The sequence below is a fragment of the Scomber japonicus genome, chromosome 1 (assembly GCF_027409825.1).
Source record: "Scomber japonicus isolate fScoJap1 chromosome 1, fScoJap1.pri, whole genome shotgun sequence".
NCBI classification, from domain to species: Eukaryota; Metazoa; Chordata; class Actinopteri; order Scombriformes; family Scombridae; genus Scomber; species Scomber japonicus.
In genome coordinates this window covers 10351979-10376822 of record NC_070578.1, presented here as the reverse complement: position 1 = coordinate 10376822, position 24844 = coordinate 10351979, and the positions used below count along the sequence as shown (strand labels likewise).

The following is a 24844-nucleotide window of genomic DNA, read 5'->3' as shown; positions in this document are numbered from 1 at the left end:
TTTTCATTTGCACAACAGAGAAATAAGAATCATGTGAAAAGAAACATGCAGTTCATGTTCTTGATCATTCTGTTTTAATACAATTCAACCTGGCTCGTTTGTTACTAGTTTTCACAGGATAGCTGCCGGCATATTTTGGTATATAGAACATTTAGTTTATTCTGTCATGCTGCTTTTCTGTGTGTTAAATAGTTTATTATATAAATGTTTAATGTGCCTAAAGTATGCACAGGCCATCACTGCAGCAGAATGGTGGTGTTCCATAGTTTAACTGTGAACATGGAGCATTTGATTAAAAAATGTGACTTCTTTCTTAAAGTTTGGCAGGAATAGCAGGGATTACATAATATTTTCAATAAAATCCTCCATAGATTTTTGGGATGGGACGGCAGAGTTTGCTTTTATTCAACTTGATGTACTAACTAGAGATTTTCACAGTTCAGGACTGGAACATTTTTCCCTTTTGATTTTTGATTAGTGCTGTAACAACAAAAAGGAATATATCACCTGCATCCTTGAAGAAGACCTCTAGATTTACTTTATTGTAAAATGCAACAGGATCTCCTTCACCCTGCGGGAGACTCTTATGCAGTTCATTTACTCTCTCTCAGCCATTGAGCACAATGGGTGCGATCTTCAGTAGACGGAGCCATTACTCTGAAATGTTGCTGACTGACAGATTCCTCAGCAGCCATAGACTGGAGTGGCTTTGCTTATTCCTGGGCTGCGGTTTAGGTCAGTGGCTTATTCTGAATGCCAGATGTTTGACTACATGAGGATATACACACATACAGCTTGCAGGATGCTGGGGTCGCCAGCAGAGGGCAATGTTATACCATTGATGGCGTCATTGGAGCTTCTCCTCTTGACCTGAGAGAGAATTTAATAACCTGCCATATGATCTCCTGTAATTTCTGTGAACAGGCAACTTGGAGTCATGCTGGTGTTGAACAAACTACAGTAAGAGTGGAGGTGAAGACTGGCTGGTTTACAAGAGACGCAGCCTACAAACTTCCCACAAAAGTTTCCACAATTTGACCAATTGTAATACATAGTGTGAAATGTAGTAATTATAATCAGCCATCATCATAATAATCATATTAACCTTGTCATAAGTGTTAAATGACATCAAAGAAACCTCAAAACTGTTTAAAAATGGGAAACATAAAATATGAATACATAATGAATTATAAATAATAATGAATAATGAATAAACAACAAAATCTTAATGGCAGCCACACCAACTAGCTGCATGAAGTGACATGTAAGGTTTATGAAGTAATTAAAGTTAAGAATGCATCCATGTTTTAACAAGATAGCTAACAAGATAGAGTAAGCTATTAAGATTGCAGACATTTAGTCCTTCGACATCTTCTGCAAATTTTATATTTTGGAGTACAGAAACTTGTTAGTGAGTCTGCACAGCAACACTGTGACCTATAATGCTCATTGTGCTCTTTAAAGCTTTCAAGCGAGTGCAGTAACAGGTTTTTTTGTGAGCTGCTTTGTGCTGAGGAGTGTAAAATACTTAACAAAGGCATAATATAAAATCAGATCACTCCTAGATTTCTTTTAGCATGTGGAATTCATTTAAACCCATGAATGCAACATTGAGAAAAGTTGTATTAACTTAAAAGGTTACATTTTACCTGTATTTTCAAAAGTAAAAAGCACATTACGCCAAGAACTAGAAGGGGCAGCACTTACACTTTTATATCATACAAGATTGTACAATATCCTCCAATCATCCAAAATGTGTTTTGCTTCTTGCTCCTTCAGTTGGATGTTTGAGCTTCACCATGCAGAATGATGTACGTGCAATCTGACACTAGAAGGCTGTTTTCACATTCATCTGCCGGAGGAGGAAAGTTTCTCTGTGCTCACTTAATATCTGAGTTGAAGGCCTGTACTTACAAGTGTGATTTATGAAATCACAACTAGTTTGAATCCAGTCGTGGTCCAGTGTGCAACTTACACAAGCATGATGTGGAAACTCAAAGTCTCCAGTACACTGGCAATAAACTTAACAGAGAAGTCAGAGATGTCTTGTGTCCGGCAGTTAAACCTTCAAAATAAACACTGATTTCAATGTGATAATTGATTTGACCATATCAAACAGAAATTATTTTAAAAACAGAATCATATTTTTATATATTTTAAACATGTCTGGAGGGTATCTTTTAAATACTTCATTATTTATGTGTCATGTATGTGTAATATAGCTGAGATATGTCACAGTATTATTTTAGTGCTGTGGAGGCTGAACTTGTAGGTATAGTTCACTCTGTACTAAAGTAAAAACCAAAAGCCTATTGAGTTTTTTTATTTTTTTTATTTAATGACTGATGGGTCACAGCGCTGCTCGCTCAATAAGATCCATCTCATTTATTTTCTCACGTTCTACATTTTTCACTTGCACTGCTTAGCACCTTCCAATGAAGATGGGAAACATTTAAATATGGAGGAATCGTAATCCTATACTGGAATAAATTAGTGCTGAAAAGAATCTGTCTGCCTGATGCACAGTGATTAATTACTGCATGCGACAATTGATCCTCTGGTTATTGAAGGCAGTACAATGAAGAGACTTTGTGAAAGAGTGTGGAAGAAGTGAAGAACATTGTTAAGCCAGTAATTAAAGCCATGTGATAGAAAAGCTTCCTGGTTTTAATATAGATCCATATGTATATGTTAGTGTGCTTCTTTGCTGTTTCCCCTCTTCATCACGTGGAGTGGTATAGAAATACAAGCTGGGAGGTTGTTTGCTTGTTTGAGTTAATGAGTTTATTGATTGTATTGTTTCCCTGAACTATGAGACACCTGGTGTCCTGTGAAGGTTCACCATGGTAGGTTGGCAGTTTGGATTATTGGGGGGGGGGGTTATTTGTTTGTTACTGCTGGTGTTAATGTATTTGTGCTATTGGACACTGAGGTCAAAGCTGGATTTGTATGTCAGGGACTAGCCACAGTCCATAAAGATGACCACATGTTTGCATGGATCCAAATATCCTGTTGCTCAGTCGCAGCATGCAGACTGGTGTCTTATTTGGGAGGTGTTGGGGACACTGATTTATCATAGATTTTTGTAATTCATCATATTTGTCATATTTGTATCATCAATATAATAAGATTTGACAAAAATGACACAACCACAACAACCAAAGCAGGTGACCATTCAAAATTATGTTCAACTATTTCTGTCACGGACTGGTTGATCCCCTTCTCTTCCTGTCCACATGTACAAGTGTCCTTGGTGATACCCAATGATCAGCACGTTGCTTGGTAGTTATCTGCCATTGGTGTGTGTGAATGAAATGCAGCCATTTACTATTTTACTTAGTGCATCACTATGAATGTCCTCCAGAAGAGACAGTTTGACAATATGTGCCTTTATCCACATATTTAAATGACAACCAGCTTTGCACTATACAAATACAACTATACAGTCTTGATTTCCAACTTGCTTCCTAATATTGACAGTTATGACACTGCAGAAACCTGAGCATCATTAAGAAGAGAGTATTGTTCATCTTTTTTGGAGACCTTACACTTCAATAGATATAGTACCAATAAACATCAGTAATTTGCAATAGGAATGTCATATAGTTGTTTCATTTGATTTTTAGACAAAACCCTACAAGAAGTAAGCTAATTAATTAAAAAACAGCATGTTTGACCAATTAAAATATTCATATTTAAGAAGAAACTGCAACAAAAGTCAGCACAGCTTTCATTAGTGAGACTGCATTCTTTTATTTTTTATATTTTATATACCCTCCTTTTTTATCACAAAGTGGATCCTCCTGGGTATCGATGATGGAGTTGTGTTGCTCTGTCTTCCTCTATAAAATAATCTGAAGGTGTTCTGTTGGTTTCAGGTCACAGTTTTCACTTTTTTTGTTTTTTAAACTGATTTTTGCACAGTTTTTGGGATCCTTGTCATGTTAGAAAATTCCTCCTACACCTTTTGCACTCATGAAACCTCATAACAACCCCATATGAGCACACTCCCACCTCCATGTTTCACAGTGGGTCACTGTGGTAGTCCTGGCTAGCTCCACTCCAAACATGCTGGACTTCATCTGATCCAAACTCATTTATTTTGGTTTCATGTGACCAAAGAATGTGCTGCCAGAACTCATCAGGCTTTTTTCATGTTCTTTGGCAAAGTTTCATCTTGCAGTTTTGTGCCATTTTGTGAGCAATGCTTTTCTTCTTGGACGTCGTCCATAGAGTTGGACTTTCCTTCTGCTACTGGTAGCATGGATCCTCCTGTACCTCCTAACCACTGCTGTTACTCTGTCTTGGCTTCTGCTCAGTAGCCTACTGATGATGTCCCATCTTGAGATTGGAGAATGTACAAGAAGTCTCACAATCTGGTTTCTTAATTGTTCACTGAAGTCCTTACCATGTATTATACACAACACAGGCATAAACTAGAAGTCACAGGTGTAATCTTTTTTTTCAGTGATCACAGGTGTACTCACTTTTGTTGAATTGAGTTTGTACTTATTTTCAATTTAGTCTATCTAACCTGTTTGTTTTTAATCATACATAATATTAAAATACACCTAAATCCACCCAAAAATTACTACAAGTATTATAAGATGACACATTGTTAAATTATTTAACATTTTAATGATACTGCACAGAGTTGTGTTCAGTTTTATAATATTGACATTGCACTTTTTTTGATCTACCATCATGATATTCATTATGGTCCACATGGCCTAGAAATAACATATCATAGGTGGGTAAACATCTGTGAGAAACTGGCCAATTCTAGCAGTGACCCTAGTGGAGGAATATGCAATAAAGAGTCATTTTCTTCTTCTTTCAACATGCCATAACATCACTGATCTGCTTTTTTCCCAACATGGCCACTGTCCCAGTCTAGTGAGGAGGGACATCATTTGAAAATGGCACATTTACATCCAGAAGGTGCACCAAGTATGTCCACATCCACCAGGGGGTGTAAATCTCAGCAGCATAAAGACTGATGATTGAATTGCATTAAGTGAAGTTATAATGCCCTACTGTCATGTGTCATACTATAACAATGTAGTGCTTTAGCCGGCTGATTCACTGGAAGAGAAAGAGCGAGAGAGACAGAGAGAGAGAGAGACATTCAAGCCCGAGAGGGACAGAGAGGAAAGGCATGAGTTAGGCAGAGAGGAGAGAAGTTGAGCGGTGACAGAGGAAAAGAAGAGGGAGGGACGGGAGAAGAGAAGAAGGGAGGGAAGAGGAGAAGGAGGGAGGGAGTAGTGCAGCAGCAGTCTGGTAGAAGGCTACTTTTGTGGCCAGATGTGAAGTTTAGCAGACAGCCTCAGCTCTCCTCACAAGTGTTCCTGCTGGATTTGAACCGTCTGCTCAGTAAATCCGCTCTGGATATTTAAGGGAAAATGTACGAACGACACAAGCGGAGGTACAGCCTCTGTGCCAAAGGAGAGAGAGCTGTAGACGTGGTTTTGATAAAGGTAGGCTACCCATCCGCACTTTCAAACAAAGTTGTTTGGTATAATAATACATCTACTGCTGCAGTAATAACAGTCATTAGAGCAGAACCTTTGAAAACACAGTTGTTAAGTGCCTCAAATAGATAAAAAAAATGATGGCAAAAGTGATAAAAGCGAGGTAGGGGATATAAAAGCAGGACCATAAAAAGGAGGTCAAAGATAATTAATGACATTATTACATAAAAGTAAGTCCATTAAAGTGAGTTTCATCAAGTGATTTAGCAGCTTCAGCTCCTAATACAGATTGTTTTAAAGGGTTTGAGGGCTGGGGCCTGATCTCCCCTCTTCTTACAAGCCATCTCGAAAAAAGTAAAACATAATCATAACCGTCACAAAGTGCTTCAACATGCTTCGGCGAAACCGGTAGTCATCTGCCAGGGATGTTGTGACGGGTTTTGCTGTGTTGCACCCTGGGAGATGATTGCATGGTTGTTGATAGTGGGCCTCCAGACACACAGTGCTGATTATTCTGGGGTGGAGTGTGGTTTCTGAATGTACGCTGCATGGGTTATGCTGTATGTGATACCACGACAGATGCCTGCGCTCTATGCATCTCTGTGGAATAACTTTGCATGAAACTTAACGAGGCACAGACAGTTTAAGGTCTTGCGGGGGCTATCTGGTCAGGCTAGAGCAGGTAGTTAGTATTGTGTTAGAAAAACTATAAAGCTAAAAACTGATTATAAAGTCCACTGGTGTTTTTAAAATGTCTTTTCATAAAGCAGTGTTGGGACTTTGCTCTCTCTCTAAGGTCCTGTTACTGTACCATAAATGTCAAACTGCTTGAACTTAATGTGATCTTTCTAAATGGATCTTTATAGAACCCGAAAGTTGCACTATTTAAAGCTCAAATGGCAATTTCACTACACTACATATATAGAAGCCTTTTGGCTTTAGGGCAGTAATTATCCCTGTTGATTGTTGGTTAAAGTGCTCTGGGTTAACCGCAATCATAAGAAGTTCATATTCAATAATGATCAACCTTCTTTAGCCCAGATTCTTAGTATCAAGGTAGCTTTGGTCTTGTTGATAGATGGATCAGAAGATATAGAAACATATAACCTGTGCAGTCAGGTGGAAGTGTCACATCTCACATTTCCTGGTCATTTCCCTAATGTTTTTAAACTTTAGTTCCCCCTATTCACCAAATGTGCAGCATCCTCTCCTTTTTCCCTTGAGAAATGTAGCTAAACATGAGTGAAAGTCATTGAATTATAATAAAAAAGTATAGTTCTGGGAGTAGTACAATATGTTCTGTGAAAACAAAAAACCTAAACTATAAAAGAGACTAAACTCAAAGAATTTAGACTGAAGTATTGGCTAACAATCATTAACCAAATAAGACTACAGCAGATTTGATTCAAACTTTGCTAATGACTCAAAACTGAGTAATTCCCTATTGCCTGATGACTCTTAACTATGATATAAACAGACTGAAAGCCTGATAGATGGAACACTGTGTATCACCGTGCATGCTGGCGGTGACATCCAGAAGCAGAGCAGAGGGGGAGGTCTATGAAGTGGATCACTCCGCTATATGTAACACCTCTCTTTTGTCCATTGTCACTTTCTAAACTTGTTCTTGATGTCAGCCTCTCTTTTTACCCGCAGGGTGAAATAGTGAGGATGAGAGAGAGAGAGAGAGAGAGAGAGTGAAAGTGAGAGAGATATGATGGTGTGGGAAAAAGGCAACACTGGGCTAACGGTTTTCTCTGACCTCAGATGGAAACAGGCATTTGGCCAAATGACTTCATTCCAACAAACGTTTCACATCCCAGCGTCTCTGCTGGCCTGCAGTCACAAAACACATCACTGCGTCACTTACCAAGTACGCTAACTGTGAATAAGCCGTTATACTAACTGACATTTCACCGCAGTGTATTTGAGCACATGTGTCACTGCAGATAGACCACCCCTAGAAAACAGGAAAATAACATATCTTCCTTTTCTTTCTATGGCACTTTTATAGCACATTTCTCTCATCTTAGATCCTTGACCTCTGACCTTGGACCACATTGCTGTCAGTTGCTTATAATGTCAGTGATTCATTACCAAAAAGTGCTAACCTTAAAGGAAGCCACCCTGTGTAGGAGAATCAAAGTGGTGGTTAAAAAGACTCTATCTTTGTCAGCTTTCACTTGCTCAGTTTTGCAGCTGACCATGACCTCTGACCTCTCTTTGAAGGGAGGTTAGACAAGATGATTTTATTAAAGGTAGGAGTAGCGTAGCACCTGATAATGGGTGTTAAAATGTGTAGCAAACTCAACACAAATCCAGTTTAGAAATAATTTCCTGGAAGGTAATGTGTTCTCTCTTATCCTGTTGGCGAGTCAGATTTCGTGCACATTCAAGATGCGACAGAGTATAGCCTTCACACTCCCGGTCTGCCGCCGGCCGCCCTCAGGGATCAAACGTGTATACATACAATACCTGGCTGGAAACAGTCATTCAGTCAGCCATGGCATCCTTTAGAGCTGCTGAGCCTCTCTGGCTGCCTGCCTGTTTAGAAACAAGGCAGCGGTCCAAGCCCTGCCTGCCCCAGCATACACACACGCGTACACACACACGCACACACACACACACACACACACGCACACACACACCGAAGCCGGGCTTTTTATTTTTAAACCAGATGTGTTTTTACTGGGTACAGTTTAGATTCCCCCGGCGCTACAAATATGCACTTGGCTGTTTTGAATCTGAGCTGCCAGCTTTCAGAGGGGGGATCAGTTCCTCGCTGCCTGCCTGCCTGCCTGCCTGCCTGGCTGCCTGGCTGGTTGGCTGGCTAGCTGGCTGACCGGGTTGCAGGCCTGCTAACCGGCTGGAACACTTGTTTGATGAATGTGGGGTTGGTTGGCCGTTTAAATAACTGGATGAATGTCACCTCTTTGTGTCTCTTGGTTTGTATTGCACAAAACATATTTACCACCTCATCTCTATTGATCCTCCCCTACTGTTTCTCTTCATCCGTTGTGCTTCACTCGAGAAAAATAAGCTTTAGGGGTTTATAATATGCAAGGATATGTGACCTTTTCTTTCTATTTGTTTTTTTGGGTGTCAGGTGGTGAAAGGATGTGTGCAGAGACAAAAGTTCAGATTTCACAGACTTGGAGTTAGAAGTTGAAATGAGAAGTAGTAAGAAGTTGGAAATGCATCCTCTTTTATCCAAAATGAGCACTATCCTGCCATTTTTCTGTCATGTGCTCACCCCTCATCCTTTCACCTAATAATATGAACTGCAGCTCACTGTTAAAATAAAGGAAACACATGAGTAAAAATAACTTGTATTACAGGATTACAAGCAGCTATAGTACTTCCACATACAGTGTGTCTGCTCCCTAGGACAAATATCTGCGTTACATCCCATCAATGGAGTTAACTAATACAGTCAATCAGTTCTGGCAAATCACTGTGGATAAACAGTCTATTAAAACACTCCAATCTAATGTTTCCTTTACTTTGGCTCTAATCTGGAATTTGATTCAGGATCCTTCATTTCTGTTTGATGATATGCTGTCAGGGTTCTCCACTAAGGTCAAGCTATGTAGCCTTTTGTAATTAGTTGCAATCACTGGCAATCATTTCACTTTTGAGCAGAACCTGTGCATGCATTTACTGTGTGTGTGTGTGTGTGTGTGTGTGTGTGTCTGTGTCTGTGTCTGTGTCTGTGTGTGCATGTGTGTGTACTGGCGCCCTCTGTGACCAGCTAATCTTTCCTCGTCAGCGTGTTTGTTCTCTCTCAGTGGGCTGTGTTTGATATCTGAACACAGCTGTGAGAAAAAAAAAAGCCTGTGTGTGCATTCATCTGTGTGTGTGTGTGTGTGTGTGTGTGTGCGTGTGTGTGTGTCTGTGTGTGTGTTTGTGTGTGTTTTGTTGTGTGCATGAGAGGCTTAATGAGCAAAAAAAAAAAAAAAAAGTGCATAAGCAAGTGTTTGTAATGTGTGCGCTCTCGTGCGATACAGTTGGCCGATGTAGACGCGTGCACATGGTGCCAGTTGGTATGCAAGTGGCTGTCACTGGGTTTGTAGGAATGCAAAAGTGTATGGTCACAGTGGGTACTTTCAAACACACACACACACACACACACACACACACACACACACACACACACACACACACACTTACAAGTACCACTCCCCTGGCCTGGACAACAGAGCTCAGTGTTTGTCTCGTTCTCTGCAGGCTTGTCAATAGCCTGCTTTGGGACAGTTGAGAGTTAGCTGCTTAAAAACTGAGCTCAGCCCCCGCACCCTCACAGCATTCTGGGAGGGTCAACCTTGTTGATGTTTTGGCATTCAGTCATTCTCTTTTGTCTTAAGTCCATAACCTTCTAACTGTTCTACATTTGACTAAATACTGCAGAGTTTTTAGTCCTGTTGATCAGCTTCTATTGTTAAAAGTGTTCTCGTCTTTTACTGCTGCAATGATTAGCTGATTAACTCATTAGTCTGTAATCAGGGAATTCATTTAGGCTTTTTTTAAGATAATTGATTAACAATTGCCAACAGCTCTGCAAGGCAGTGGATCTTCAAAGTCATGAGGATACATCATCTGGGAACCAGCCATGGCAATCTGTCCAGTAGTAGTAATAATATGTTTATTTGGACCATGTCAGTGTTAAACATAACTGTTACCATTAGATGCACTGTACCACAATAGTACTGTACAATAGTAATTGAGACATCAGTCATCCCTACAGCCCTGCCACCCACTAACTTGGCTAAAATACAAAAAAATGACTCATTCCACCTTCTGAAATGTCAGGATTTGCTGCTTTTCTCAGTTGATAATTTGAATATCTTTGAATTTGTTTCAGACTGAAAAAAAGAGACAAACAAGCAATATAAACATGTTTTCTTAGACTCAGAGAAACTGAGAAGAGCATTTTTTACTTTTTTTTCTGACATGCTGTAGACTATGCAAATCATTAGTTTCTTCCCTCAGTGTTGTCTTATCTCAGCTGGTTTGTGGTCACATTCAGCCAGAAGAGTAAACATGGACTTGTAGCAGAAACACAGTTAATTGTATTAATGAATGAATGAATGAAGGACAACATGTCAGTGTGGTGTGACTGATGAAAGGTTTTGCCCTGTTGATTAGTGACCTTGTATACAGCATCTGGAAGTTCCTTTGTGCAAATCTCACACAGCCAAGTTTAAAGGGCCATGCTAAAGCCTGCTTATCTGAGCCAGGCTTAACCTAGGTTTAACCGGGTAAGGATTTAAATGGGAAGGAAGGAAGAAAGCAAAGCCGAAGGATGATGTAAACCATTGAAGATGGCAAGGAGAGCGGAAAGATCACATGTCTTAGAAGAGGAAGCATCGACTGTCCATCACAGTAGCTTCAGCTCAGTTAAGGAATCCCTTGACACCTTAAAAAAAAGGTTTTCTAATGGGGGTCTCTACTGAAAATAATTGGTCTTTCAATTGGATTTTATTAATAGACTATTGCAGTGCCAATTCAAAATGTGTCTGGGATGGGCTGATTTCTCAAAGCGTAGAGAGCAGTGCCCGTCACCTAAAAGCCTCACATGCAGACTATAAGCAGACAATGCAATTTACCTATGCTCCCTAAGTTGCCTCACATGCATGCTATTGGTAGACTCCACAATTTACCCATATCCCCTAAACGCCTCGCATGCATGCTATTGACAGACGCTACAAGTTTGAGCTGAAGTTGATCAGATGCTCTGCAGAAACAACATTGTTTAAAGTGTGTTTTTATGTGTTTCTCCACTTCACACTCCACACTGCACATCTCTCAGCAACACACCTGCCAAATGTGAAACCGATGGGATGAACGGTTGTCAAGAGACATGAAAGACAAAACATACATACATACATACAGGCAGACAGGCATTCCTTCCTTGGATTATTAATCTGTTTTTAGTTTACTGGGTTTGTATGAGTGACACATTCAAAGTCAAAGCTCATCATCTTTATCTGCATCTCATTGATGCGAGTTCATTAAAACACAATGAGCTTCTCTGAGTCTCTGTTAGCTTTGCATTCAGAGCTGTCAGTCAATTCTGCACAGATTCAGCCAAACTGTTGAAGCTTTTGTGTTGCCTGCGAGGAGGGGGCTGCATGTGGCTTTTGTAGCTAAAACCAGCTCTCATACTCACACACACACACACTCACTCACACACACACTCACACACACACTCACTCACACACACACACACACCCACACTCACTCACTCACACACACACACACTCACACACACAGCTGTTGTATAGACACCCAGACCACAGAGGAAGCAGAGCCCCAGCCTTGTGTGTTTACAGCCAACCACAGATATCTGACAGGCAGTGTGTGCGCGAGCATTTGAGTTGGTGTCAGTGTGGCTGTGAGTTCTGACGGCTGAAAACAGACCAAAGTTAGATCTCTCCAAACAGTTCCTCTAGGAGATGGAGTTACTATATCCGATGAATACTCTTAAGCCTGCTGTTATAAAGGGTGTCTTACTGTTGCCTCCCATCCTGTGTACCGAGTAACACTTCCTAACTGCCACGCTCGTCTGCATCATTATTTCTTTGTGGGTGATGATCACATGTTGCTGAGGCTGATTCAGTGTCTTCCTGTTTCTTTGTAGATCCACCGAGACACAGAGGCGTCTTTCCATCAGCCTTTCAACACTCAACACTCAGGTAAGAATCGCTCGTTTGCTGTTGACATTACCAGTTAGTCAAATCGCTTTTTAGTTTGGACATTTCAGGAAGTTGATATTACTCATGTATTGTGAATTATTTCTCTTGTGCATGTTTCTTCGCTCTATTTTTTTTAAACTCGCAATGATTTATGTATTGAGCTGGAAGCTGCGCTGCAAGATTACTTTCCCATCAATGACAAACGTGTCGAAGCGGGCCAAATAGAGGTTCTTTCTCGGTGACCGTCTGGTTGAAAGAATGATGTTGTACAGTGCCGCTCGCACACGCTTTAAACCTCAGCAGTTGGACAACAGCTTTGTCTCGTTGGATTCAGTAATGTAAAAACAGCTTAACAGCCTCTATGTCTGCTTCTCCGTTCAAAAGAGGAAATTGAGATCATCAGACATCGTTTAGTTTGTCTGAAAAAGTAGAGACTTTGACCATCATGAGAGTTTGTAACCAGATACTAGTATTTTCTGAGCCTAATAGCCTGTTTTTCTGCTAATATTAAATATCTTTGACTGTGTAACCAGTTTCATGTCAAACAATATCAAGTATTAAATATTTCAACCTACAGTCTAAGTCTCTGAAAAGACGCTTAGACCACTATGGGCTGAAACACAGCAACATTATGTGAGTGATAACTGATTATTTTGAGTTTGGATGACTATTACAGTACACTGATAGAGATCACTACAGTCAGATACGGTTCTTTCTGTATAACTTATAGGATTTTTTATAAACAGTTGGGGTCTAGACTAGTGCGATGAGTGTTGGGGTTTATGAGTAAGCGGGGAAAACCAGCCCCCAGTGTTAAAACAGTCTTGGTGGGGTCATGTTTAAGGTAGTGGTGAGACATGAAACCAGATCCAGGCTGCACAGTTTTAATAAGAAAACACTGCCAAAATAACATAAAATAATGAAATAATCAATAATGAGAATAAAGTTCACCTTACATAGTAATCCATCAGGATTGTGTGCTTGCATGTATGCAATTAGCCAATACAGACTGATATGAAACAGCTTTTTGCATCAGCTGACCCTTGAGGTTTTTTTAGCCGGTGTGCCTTTGCGTGTAACAAAGGTATGGTAGTCTCGGTGGTGGCTCATAGATGCTGTGAGACAGACGAGTGAAACTTGGTGGTTAGAGGTGTGGGATTAGTTTAACAGTAATTCAGATGACAGGTAGTTTGCAGGACTTTCATTTCCATTATCTGTTTCCTAGTTGTTCTTAAAATGTAATCCAGTGGTTAACAAGGACTAGAGCCCACAGTCTTGCTTTGTGCATATTTGTAACATCAGCATGCTCACTATGCAAATGTTGCAAATGCTGATGTATAGGTAGTGTTTACCTCAGTCCCCATTTTAAATGAATACAGCTGAGGCAGGAGTTAAATCTCAATCTGAAAAAACAGTAGATGTTGACACGTGATGTTTTTGTCTGGGCAACAGCCACAACAATAAGGATAAAAACAAGGATTCTTTGACCTCTGTAAGATGAGTCAGTCTGCAGAGAGACCAGTCTCAATAAAGACGAAAGACCAACAGATCGATGAGCTGGATCAGGCTGAGAACAAACTGCCTTTTATCTGTGCTGGAAAACAGATGGAACATCAGTCTGTCAGATGGAGAAAGAGAGAAAAACAGGCTTGAATGGATAAGATGACGAAATAAAGTGGGAGAAAAGGGAAACATAAAAAAAAATGGAAAGAGAAAGTTACACAGTCGAAGGACAGAACAGGAGCGTCAAACGGAAGTAATGGAAGGGTGGGTGAAGGTGGGGTTTCCTCTGTCGCGGCCAGGACAAAGTTGGCATCACTTCCTATTTGGTGGAAATATCTCACTGTCTTCCTTCACTAAACTCATCCAAGCCTTTCAGCCTCTCTCTCTCTCTCTCTCTCTCTCTCTCTCTCTCTCTCTCTCTGTGACTATTTATTTAGTTAGGTTAACAACAGCAGGTAGCAACAGCAGCCAAGGCAGGAAAACTGATGGACTGTCTGATAAACCTCTAATCCACCGGGAACTCTTAACACTTGTGTTTGAACTTAGTACTTCATTCCCTTTATTTACTTTACACTCTCTCACTTAAAAGTCTGGATTCTAATTAAAGTATAAAATATACGTAGTGGTGTGCAGTGCCCTCAGAATGTCCCACAATGGGAACAAATGTATATGTGAATGTGCCCATTCCTCCTTTACGTGAAACTAGAGCTGTCAGTGTGACAAAATGATGACAAATGACAAACGTCTCAATTTATTGTCCACCACTAAGTACCCTGCTAGGCTTTGACCATGTAAGGAATAGTGCATCAGTGAAGGGAGCCATTTCTCAACCTCCAAACGATGCTTGGTTGCGGATTGGATTGTAGCACTTTTATTCAAAGTGCTTTACAGTGTTTGTGCTCTGCTGCCCATTCACCCATTCACAATCACAGTCATGCCTGCACTCACACACAAGCTATCATGCAAAGTGTTGGCACACCCATCGGGAACAACTTGGAATTGAGTATATTGCCCAAGGACACTTCAATATGTGGATGGGAGGATTCAGGGATCAAACCACTTGACCCGTTCTACATCAGCCACAACCATCCAAGCAGTGAGTTAGTGACTAGTGAGGTAGCAATTTACATGTTGACTTTGTTCTGTTAGAATCATAGGTCAGAAAAATTGACAGAGCCACCTAGGTCACGGTCAGGGTTGAGACCTCAGTCAGTGTTTCACCATATTGTGTAGCCAGTTCATTCTTGGCATGTTTTTAATGCGTATTTCAATATCAAAAGCAAATCATAACGTATAGAATATTGTATTGTAAGTGTTTTAGACATATACAACATAATGCTAGTAAACCTGACTGGATAGATACATTTCATTTGACATGCTCAAAGAGAAACACCTGCAGCTTCATCACATGTGTACAAGACATGGTATGAATTTTTGGTGGTGTAGGACGGTTCTAGATCACCATCCCATAATATTACTGGTTGTTTTTGGAAGACTGTAATTTGTTCACTTGCCTTGTTACTTTGTGGTCATTTGCTGTGTTTGTGTTTTAAATCCAGTAACCCTTTACATAAGAGGAGACACGCTGGGTGGACAGTGAGACAGTGAGACAGTGAGACAGGAAATGGTTCATTTACATGAATCATGAAGGTTTTGGTGTTATTTTCTTAAATGTGTGCAGACAGACAGATGTCTTAGGAGGACAATAGATGACCGAAGCCTCAAGACAAATGTGTAATGACTTTTCTTTACTCACATTCATTTATTCCCCAAACGCTTAAATAATGAAATCAGTAAATGGATGTAGCCTTGCTCACACTAGCAGATTGAACAGTAGATGGATGATAAACTAGAGTTTGTATGATCTGTTTCAGTTCACCTAGTTACAAATCAATAAACAACAAACCACTGCACTACTTTGAAGGCTTCAACAAAAAAAAAACAGGTGTGCAGCAGCGCAAGGTGTTGCTACCTCAAAATGCTTTCAGTGTGGTTGGCCTCCTGTGGTTTCCCAGCTTTCTGGGGTCGACTACTGTCACGTAAAAATCTCCTATCTGCAAACAGTCAGCTGCATGAAGCATCTTGTGCAAATTTTACATTTCATGCCCTCAGAGGACACAGGACAAGGAAATAAAATTGTATAAGGAAAAATAAATGAGGTTTTATCTGTAAGTGATGATAAAATCTGCACTTAGGGAAAAAACTTCAAGTACTCTCACTCGTGACTTATCTCTATCAACAGTCCTGTGCAGAGAGGAGTGTTTTGAGACACGGAGGCCCGATGGATACTTTATCTTGTCTGTTGTTTTTTTATTTTTCCCACATTCATTGTTTCAGGCTGGATGATTTGTTTGAATCATATCTTCTTTGCCACAATCATCTAGCAGCTCCTGAGTTCTATTTGGTCTCAGTTTACTTCGATTTTTAACATAATTGAAAATACCCCCCCAAAAAATGTAACTATTTCAATTGAAAGAAATATTTGATTGATCTATTCATATTCAACCGGCAACTTCAGCCACCCACAGGCTCATCAGTGGACTTTACACCTGTTCTCTGTGCTTTTTCAGAGACTGTGTGTGTGTGTGTGGAGGGGGTCTGTTTGAAAGAGAGGGAGAAAGACAGCTGTCAAAGCTCACAGTCCCCTGCTAGTTTTGGTCGACAGGTGTGAAGAGGAGGAGTCTGAGAAAAGAAAAACCCACAACCACTTCTGCTACCACTTGCTACTCTCTCACACCACACAGACACACCATCACACACACATACACACCCACACATTTCACATATGCACTTCATGATAGGCTTGTGATCTCTAAATATAAAAAAAACAAAGGTCAGAAGTTTTTTGAATCAACTTCCAAAACCACCTTGTTTCAGGTTAAGCTTTGCTACAGCAGTCGGGGTCAAAGGTCAGTGTAATTTTCATGTTTGGAATGAATATGTCACACACCTTGTTGGTTTTGGGGTGACGGTCACATCCTGCTGTTCACAGCTCAGTGTGCATCTCCTCCTCCACAGAAAGAGTTCAGCATCCTTTGATATTTGTAGTTGTGTTAGAGCTGCAGAATAAATGAGCAGCTCTGTAGTGTTGGATCTGAATATTTAGCCATTCATTTCCTTTAAGTTTTTAACTGCTGGTCCCTCTGATTATATAATGACTCAAATTTGAATGTTACTTAGCTTCTCTGCTCTTTCAAGCCGTGTAATTAGAAATTGGCAGCAGCTCTCACAGCTGTGCAAAAATGTGTGAATGAGATACAAGTTTTCATTCCAATCAAATACTACAGTAGAGGGTCCGACATAACTCAGGTAGCTTTGGTTCAGGTCCAGTAAGAGCTTATGCAGGGTGAGTTGTCAATCAGAGGCATAGTTGTCCAGTTCTGGACAAGGGAAGGCATTTCTCTTCATTTGATAACCTTAAAAGTAAAGTTGAGCTTTCCTGTCAGCTTCCTGACACATTCTAAGAAAGACAAGAGAAGAAGGGAGAGAGAGAGAGAGAGAGCAGCTGTGGTCAAGCGAGGAGAGCAAGCAGCGGTAGAGAACAAAGCAAGTGAATAAGAAAGATAAGCTGTCAAGTCGGTAACGTTATAAAGCACAAATTACCATCAAACACCCAACAGATGATTTACAGTGGAGAGAGATGCTCTTCTTTCTATTTCATTCTCCTCCTCTGCATTTCTCCTTTTCGTTCATTCATCACAGTTCAGCTCCATGTCTGACGTGGACAGGTGGCTGTAGACAGAAGCAGCTTGGAGTGAACACACGCACACAAACAAATCCTATCGTTTTCTGTCTCTAGTAAGTAAGTAAATATGACTTTATTTGTACAGCACCTTTTTAAACACAGGTTGCAAAGTGCTTTACATTAATATGAACACAGAAAGAAGAAAAGAGAACAAGAAAAAAAGAGAAGGAAATGCAACAGGAAACATTGTTTAAAAAATACCTACAGATACACCAAACCAGTCAGCAGATAGAGCATGACCTTAAAGTTCATGTCAACAACAGTCAACACACTCAGCTGATCTAATGTGAAGGGGGGGGGGGTTGTTCTAAAGTCTGAGTGCCAGGGCAGCTAAGGCACAGTCACCTTTAGTTTTTCTCTTAATGAGCACATTTCTGCCCATCTCACTGCATTGTCTCAGTTCTTGACACAAGAGTTTATTATAAAGGTCATCCATACTCACTGGAAATACAGTTGTTATCATAAATTCGGTTTGATTCTCTCTGCTTTACCAAAATATATCCTAATTTTATTAGGTATCCATAACTAAAGGAAAACAACTGAATATAAAGGGAACTTCACTGTTGTACATATTAGGTATACAATGAATAGTTATTTAGAGTTATTTAAATTTTTTGGCTGCCGGGCTAGTGACAATATACAAGAGGTCAGTAAAATTCTGATCGACGGGCCAAGTGGGACTGTGGGGGGGAGGGGGAAATGTTATGTTGGACACGGCGTTTATGTTCTCAGATTAAGAATTTTGGGTGATTGTTACCCAGACGACTTGTTGGGCTAATCATCGTTGGTCAGGTCTGAATGAGTCAACCTAGGGAAACCCCACCCCCCATCCCTCACCACACTCCAACTGATGCACCGCCACTTCAAACGTGTCTACATGCTCATGCGATTGTATGTAAGAGTAGTCGGTGGTTAGCTGTCACAGGAAAGCAGTGATTGTGGCTCCATTTGCTCTCTTGTTATTAGAGTGTAGCCACTTGCTGTAATGACTGGCTCAGCGGTCAGTCACTCCCACTGCAACCTCTTGTCCCCATCTCCCGACCCTCTGATGGCCTCTTCTTTACAGCAGCTGACTGGAGCTGAATCTTCAGCCTCAGGATTCCTAGAGAGCCAACTCGCTACAATAGAGCCAGACAGCTGCATTTACTGTCTGCGATATTTATTCCCGAATACAATTTATTATAAAATGTAGATATTTTCGCCCAGGATTCAAGTCCTTCTGGATAAAGTTGTTTTCACACAAAAAGAACTTCCTCCTGCTCACATGAGTGCAGGGAATGAAACATGTTCCTGAGGGATAAAGGACAACTTCCTCCTTTTGGGCAGAAATAGACACCAGAAATGATGCAAAATAACAAGCTCGGTGAATGATCTCATCCAGTTGTTCTTGGCAGACGGCTAAAGTAAGCCTACTGTAATACATCGGGTACAGTCTTCCTCTTTTAGGTTGGCCTGGGATATTATCTACATGGCCTTACATGTACAGAAAACTGCAGAGCCACAGTGCTGTTGCATAAGAATTGTAGCGTTGTGTGCAGAATTTAGGACAGATTGCTTGTTATTTTAACGAGGGGGCTTGAAAAAAAGCACCAGATATTGTGTGTGTAAACCCAAATATGGCTCAAGGCTCTGAGACTTGGTGAGGAGTTGGTCTGGAATAATAGCAAGAGAAGTGCTTTACAGTTGCTTTTCTTACTTGAAGTTATTGAATGTGATACATGCAGGCTATGACACAGGTGGGGAAGACTGTAAACATCCAGTGTAGCCGATCAAACAAATGGGAACTGAAGATTGAAGAGTGAAGATTACTTTTGAGTGTAAAGCTAATACAAAATACACGGCAGAGTCTTTTTAAATATCACAGTCCAGTTGGCCACAGGGTGACTAATGTTAAACGTGACGCCGCAGCATTTACAGCATTTTCAGTTGTCATTTTCTCTCAGTGAGAATTTCAGTCCTGTACTCAGACCTTTTAAACACACAAACAGCAGTTGTTTTCCTTTGCAGCTCAACACAGAACGCTTTAGTAAGGACAGTCGGTCATTGATCCACCAGGCTTTTCACACCTTCTCGGATTCCCAGAAGTCTTTTTTACTGATGCCTAACAGACCTGCTTGTGTTTGAGACCGGGGAAATGAAAACATATTATTTCGGAAAACATGGTGTTTTTCACTTTAACAGCCGAAAGCTCTCGTTGAGAAAATATAATGGAATGTGACTTTAATCATATTGTAACAGAACGTTTGTTGATTAAAATGTCAAGATTTTTCTTTATAGCCCAAGTCAAATAATTTTCTACTTAACAATACTCCTCCTTTTTCTGTATTTTTAAATATTTTTCAGCATTAACTCTTTGCTGTTGTGTCTTTCAGGTTCCTCACAGTCTCCAGCGTTGCCCAGTAGGACCGGCCGTGCCACCAGTTGTCCCACCAGTCACAGAGACTCCGGCAGTGACATAGAAAGCTTCCTGGGTGCGGAGCCGGGATATGACAGCGTTTTCAGAAAGGTCTGACTCCCCTACTGGTTGATTTTTTGGGTTTGGTGTGGGAATCCATCATCTCCAGGTTACAGAAACTGGGCTTGTGACTTTAAGTTTGCCAGTTTGAATGTCTTTACCTACTGGATAAATGACACAATTATTTCCATGAAGAGGAGTCCTAGACCGATGAACCAAAATTATAACTGTGCTTTTCTAAGACTGGCAGATTGATGGTTCAAATCCCTGTAGCAGGTAGGAAACTCTGGAGGCAGCTATGGAGTAAATCTAAAGAGACCATCATATTTGATTTATAGCTCAAATCTCGACAGGCTGCAGCTGAAACATGGAGTATACTCAAGTGGAACAGCAAGAATATGTTGTGTTTGCCCCTGTAACTACTCTATAGGGATTAGACAGTATATATGAAGTAGCTGTTTTGTCAGTCAGTCCTTGGCTTTTTATTTATCAGCACCCCGCGGCTGAGATGCCAAACATCTACTAAACATCTTTTAAAGCCGGCAGCTTAAAACACTGCTGCTTGGGAAGAGCAAGCGGTGGTCCCAGCTGTCACTCTCCTGCTATTGAAAGTCTGTTTGAAGCAAGGAGCTCTTTAGTTAAGATTGGAATACTTGTATCTCTCAGTTTCTGCTGTGTTTGAAACAAGCTTGTGGTAATGTAAATTGTATAGTATGTATCCTTTATGTTGAGGAAAACGGTGTTTCCCATTAATAACCCACACTGTGGTGGCCCACCACAGTCTAATTTGTCCTGTCACATTTTCATAATGACCCAAAAATATTTTTACACTTTTTATAATAACATAAAATATCTCTAACCTTGTGTTTTGGGCCGCTGCTTGAGTGATGTTGAAGCTTGTGGTGCGTGCAATATTGTTGTCAGGTTTATCTGAAGGTGAGTTGTTTATGTGAAATGATTCAGGTTTGTTTTCTCTCAGCTGCCAAAACCGGAGCCCCACTGAGGCTGCATGCTGCGGCTCCAGGTTAACACAAAGCTGGCAGCTTCAGTATGTCATATTTCAGCGATAAAGAAAGGAATTACTGAAAGATAGAGCAATAAGTTTATCCTAGTGCTGGCTTCACAAGTGTTTTTTTATTCAATCTCGGGGAAAAAACTACAAAATGATTCAAGATGTTCTGTTTTCAAGCAAAGCAGGTCAACAGCATGGCTGGCTATAAACATTATAATCTTGTCTTAATGTTCTAATCTAAGCAAAACTGGCTGTATTAGAAACAAATGGCTCATTTCTGTGTATGTGTTCTGCTGCTGAGTGCAACAAAGTCAGCTGGACTCATTTTGGACCAGGCGGCGGTGCAGCCTCCTCTGCCTCCACTGCCTCCACCTGGTGTGGTTTGTTCCTCACACCAGCCGCATGCTTAGTGACACCCTAGAAGTATCAGTAAATGCAATTAAACAGTCCTTTTTCATTTAAACTCCACTAATGTGAGCACAGTGACACAAAGCATTAGACCTGCATTAACTGTTTCGTCCCCCTGTAAAACAAGCAGAAACAAATAATAACACAACACAGTGTCAGAAGATAGTAATTATTCAAATGCCATATTTTGTCTAAATCCAAATATATTCAGTTTACTATCATGTATGACACACAAAAAAGCTTTAAAAAATGATTGCATTCATTTATTGTCCACTTTTCTGACAGAAACAAGTAGTGAACATAAAACAATTTGAGAAAATTGCTATAATAGATGCTTATAATGAGTACATGTTGATGTCTTCAAATGTCATATTTTGTCTGATCAGCAGTCCTAAATCCAAACATATTCAGTTTACTATCATGTGTGCCACAAAAAAGCCCCAAATCCTCATGTTTTTGGCACTTTGTCCTTAAAAACAGATTATGTGTTCATCAAGATAGTTAACGAGTTGATTTGATATTGTGTCAATAGATTAATTATTTAAATTATAAACTATTATCAAAAAATACTAATAATAGTTAGTTATATTTTCTGTGTCATCATCATATATATCTATACAACCAATGTATTAATGATGAAATTGTTTACAAGAGCACAAAGTTCTTCATTGATCTCTACCCTCTTCATTTTGCACTCAAAGTTCACCAGATAAGATGCACTTATCTTTAAAATGTACAAAGTTTGCTTCCGGGGGAGCATGACCCCAGACCCCCCTGGAGGGTCTAAGGTCCACCCACCACAGTCTCACAAAATCCTGTGGGAAAGACTGACCAAATGTGCTGTAAAGTTCACAGGCTTGGAGTCCTGAGAAAGAAGACAGCAGCTAAATCCACAGCTTCAGAAAGACAGGACAGAATTGTAGTTTTTAGTTGGACAGTTTTATTAGAAACTGAAGGGTACTGGGTAGAGAAATTGGCATATTGCAGAAACTCATGGTATTGAACCCAGTAACAATCAGTAGAGCATGTGTCATGTCCATGTACACTTAAACACATAAGACACTGTGACTTTAAATGCTCAATTATAATGTGTAAGGTTAAAAGCCCAAAATATAAAGTTAAGTTTTAAATCCCCACTGACTCCTTCCCCTATTGCTATAGCTAAAGTCATGTGACTTGTATGGACACACCAACATACACTGCGGACACATGCATTCTCTCCCCTGAATGTACACACACACACACACACACACACACACACACACACACACACACACACACACACACACACACACACACACACACACACACACACACATTAACTCATGTGTTCTCTCCCTCCCAGAGGAAGTTGGGTATGCATAAAGCAGATCTTTCATTGCCAGCTCTCCAACAGAAGCAGCTCTATGCTCAGCTCTCACACTGCAGCTGGCAGCACAATAGACTCAGTTAAACCTCACACCTACAAATTAGCTCTTAATAGACTATACCCAACCTGTGTGTGTACAGGCAGCAGCTCTTTCCCACCAGACCCAGGCCTTTCAACATTCATGGTCCCCAGAGGATGATTTTCTTATTGTGCATATACATCATTGTGTATACAAAACATCAGAAAAATGTCCATCTCAGTTTCCCAAAGCCCAAGATAACATCTTGTCATTGCTGCTATAGTGTAAAACCTGTGTTACCTCACACACAGTCAATGTTTTGCTTGATTCAGGGATTCATCAATTTGTTTATGTTGACAGATGTGCAGTATACATATCCAGCATTGAATCAATGCAAGGCAGTTCCACACCAATGATGACCTTAAAAACAGTGTATATGAGTGTTTCCTGGGAAAGTTTGTGTACACAAGGCTGTCATCATTTATTGGTGTTTGTTTTAATGTCAGTGCTGCTATAAAGTGGCCCTGGCTCATTATGCCTAAGCCTTTCCATTTGGTCTCCATTATATCCCATTCCTGTGGGTTAAATAGCTTTGCGGCATTCTTTTAATTCACCTCATGCTTCGGTGGAAAAATGCTGATTATAGTTATTTCACAATACTTTGAAGGGTATTTATTTTATTCACTGGTTCTATTCTAATATTCCATTCCATTCTATATTACAGTCTTCATTCTATTCTATTCTATTCTGTTTTATTCTATTGTATTCTATCTAGTTCTAATAGTATAATCTCTATCTATTCTAAGTTATGCTAATCACTTTTAACCTTATCTCTATTGTATTCTGTTCTATTCTATTCAATTCACTTCTAATATTAGCATTTCTATTCTATTCTATTTAGTTCTAATAGTATCATCTCTGTCCATTCAATGCGCTAATGAGTTCTATTGTGTGCTATTCTATTCTATTCTATTCTATTCTATTCTAGGTTTGCTCAGTTCCTGTAGCTGGATGACTAAAGGGTCTCAGGGTTAAAGGTTCCACTTCCTGTTTAAATGTGGGATGGATGTTAATACATAAGAGAAAGCAGCTACTTTTACACACAGACCTGGCCCCTTAAAAAATAAAATCAATAAACATTTGATCAGATTCTGGCAGTGAGTTCAATCATTTTAAATGAATAAAGGTGTTCTTGTGATTAATTATAAAGCGTACATTTTAAATGCTGTTCTTTTGCTTCGGCCCTGCAGCATACACTGGGCAGTGAGGTTTTTAAATAATAACAAAACATATCTTTTGGATATCCGCAGAGTGACGAACCAGTGACAGGAGGAGATAGTGCCAGCGAGGTTTCCGTCTCCTGCTCCTCCACAGACGACACCGCCAGCGTCGGCCCGTCCAGCTCCAGTCCCGAGGGTAGCCAGGGCCTGGGTTGCAGCTGGAGCCCAGAGGAGTGCATCCAGACTGGGGCTCCCATCACTTCAGACGGAGGTGGAGGAGCGGGAGACGCTGAGGACGAGGCCAAAGACAGAGTGACAGAGGTGCCGAGGCGCTCGTGTCTCCTGCGGAACAGCATCCGCTCCCTGTCGCCTCTTCGCCGCCACAGCTGGGGTCCTGGAAAGAACAACGGAGGAGACGCAGAGATGAACCAAAGGAGGTGAGACATTGGCACCAGATTATATCAGATTTTGAGAGGGAGTGAGAGGGATTCATAATTGTAATTATACTCTCCTAGTTATTGTTCTTTAGGTATAGGTTTGATGAAAACATAAGCATAATATATACAGAAAAAAACACGGAAGCCTCTGAAACAACACAAAAACACAAAAAAATTCTATATTTATTCTATGGGGTTGAATTGATTGTGAGACACAGAAGGAATGATTCTTCTTGGCCCATGACAGTTGCTGTTGGTGTTATTGTGGTGTTAGTCAGTAGATGTCAGTAAACCTGATGTGTGCAGATGTCAGTGTCATTAGAGCTTGTTGATGTCACTCCCTCTGTGCCATGTTGAGTGTTTCCTCCTCCTGCTGTGAACAGCTGTGTTGCCATTTGTCTGGTGTTGGTAGAGGGCTACTGTAGCAAAATTGTACCCACACAGATGCACACTCACAAAGACACAAGAGACACACAGGAGGTCAAGTTGTTCACACTCACAGCAGCATGT

The 24844-nt window shown here is 40.4% G+C and overlaps 1 protein-coding gene across 2 annotated transcripts in view; it reads left to right on the top strand.

Annotated features, from left to right (window-relative positions):
* Window positions 1-24844, top strand: part of LOC128356189 (A-kinase anchor protein 13-like) — a 96168-nt gene that overhangs the window by 36976 nt on the left and 34348 nt on the right. For both annotated transcript variants that reach the window (XM_053316665.1, XM_053316673.1), the window contains exons 10-12: window positions 12112-12166; window positions 19787-19920; window positions 23988-24334. In XM_053316665.1, the coding sequence (XP_053172640.1) occupies window positions 12112-12166; window positions 19787-19920; window positions 23988-24334 (536 nt within the window). The remainder of the gene's footprint in view (window positions 1-12111; window positions 12167-19786; window positions 19921-23987; window positions 24335-24844) is intronic.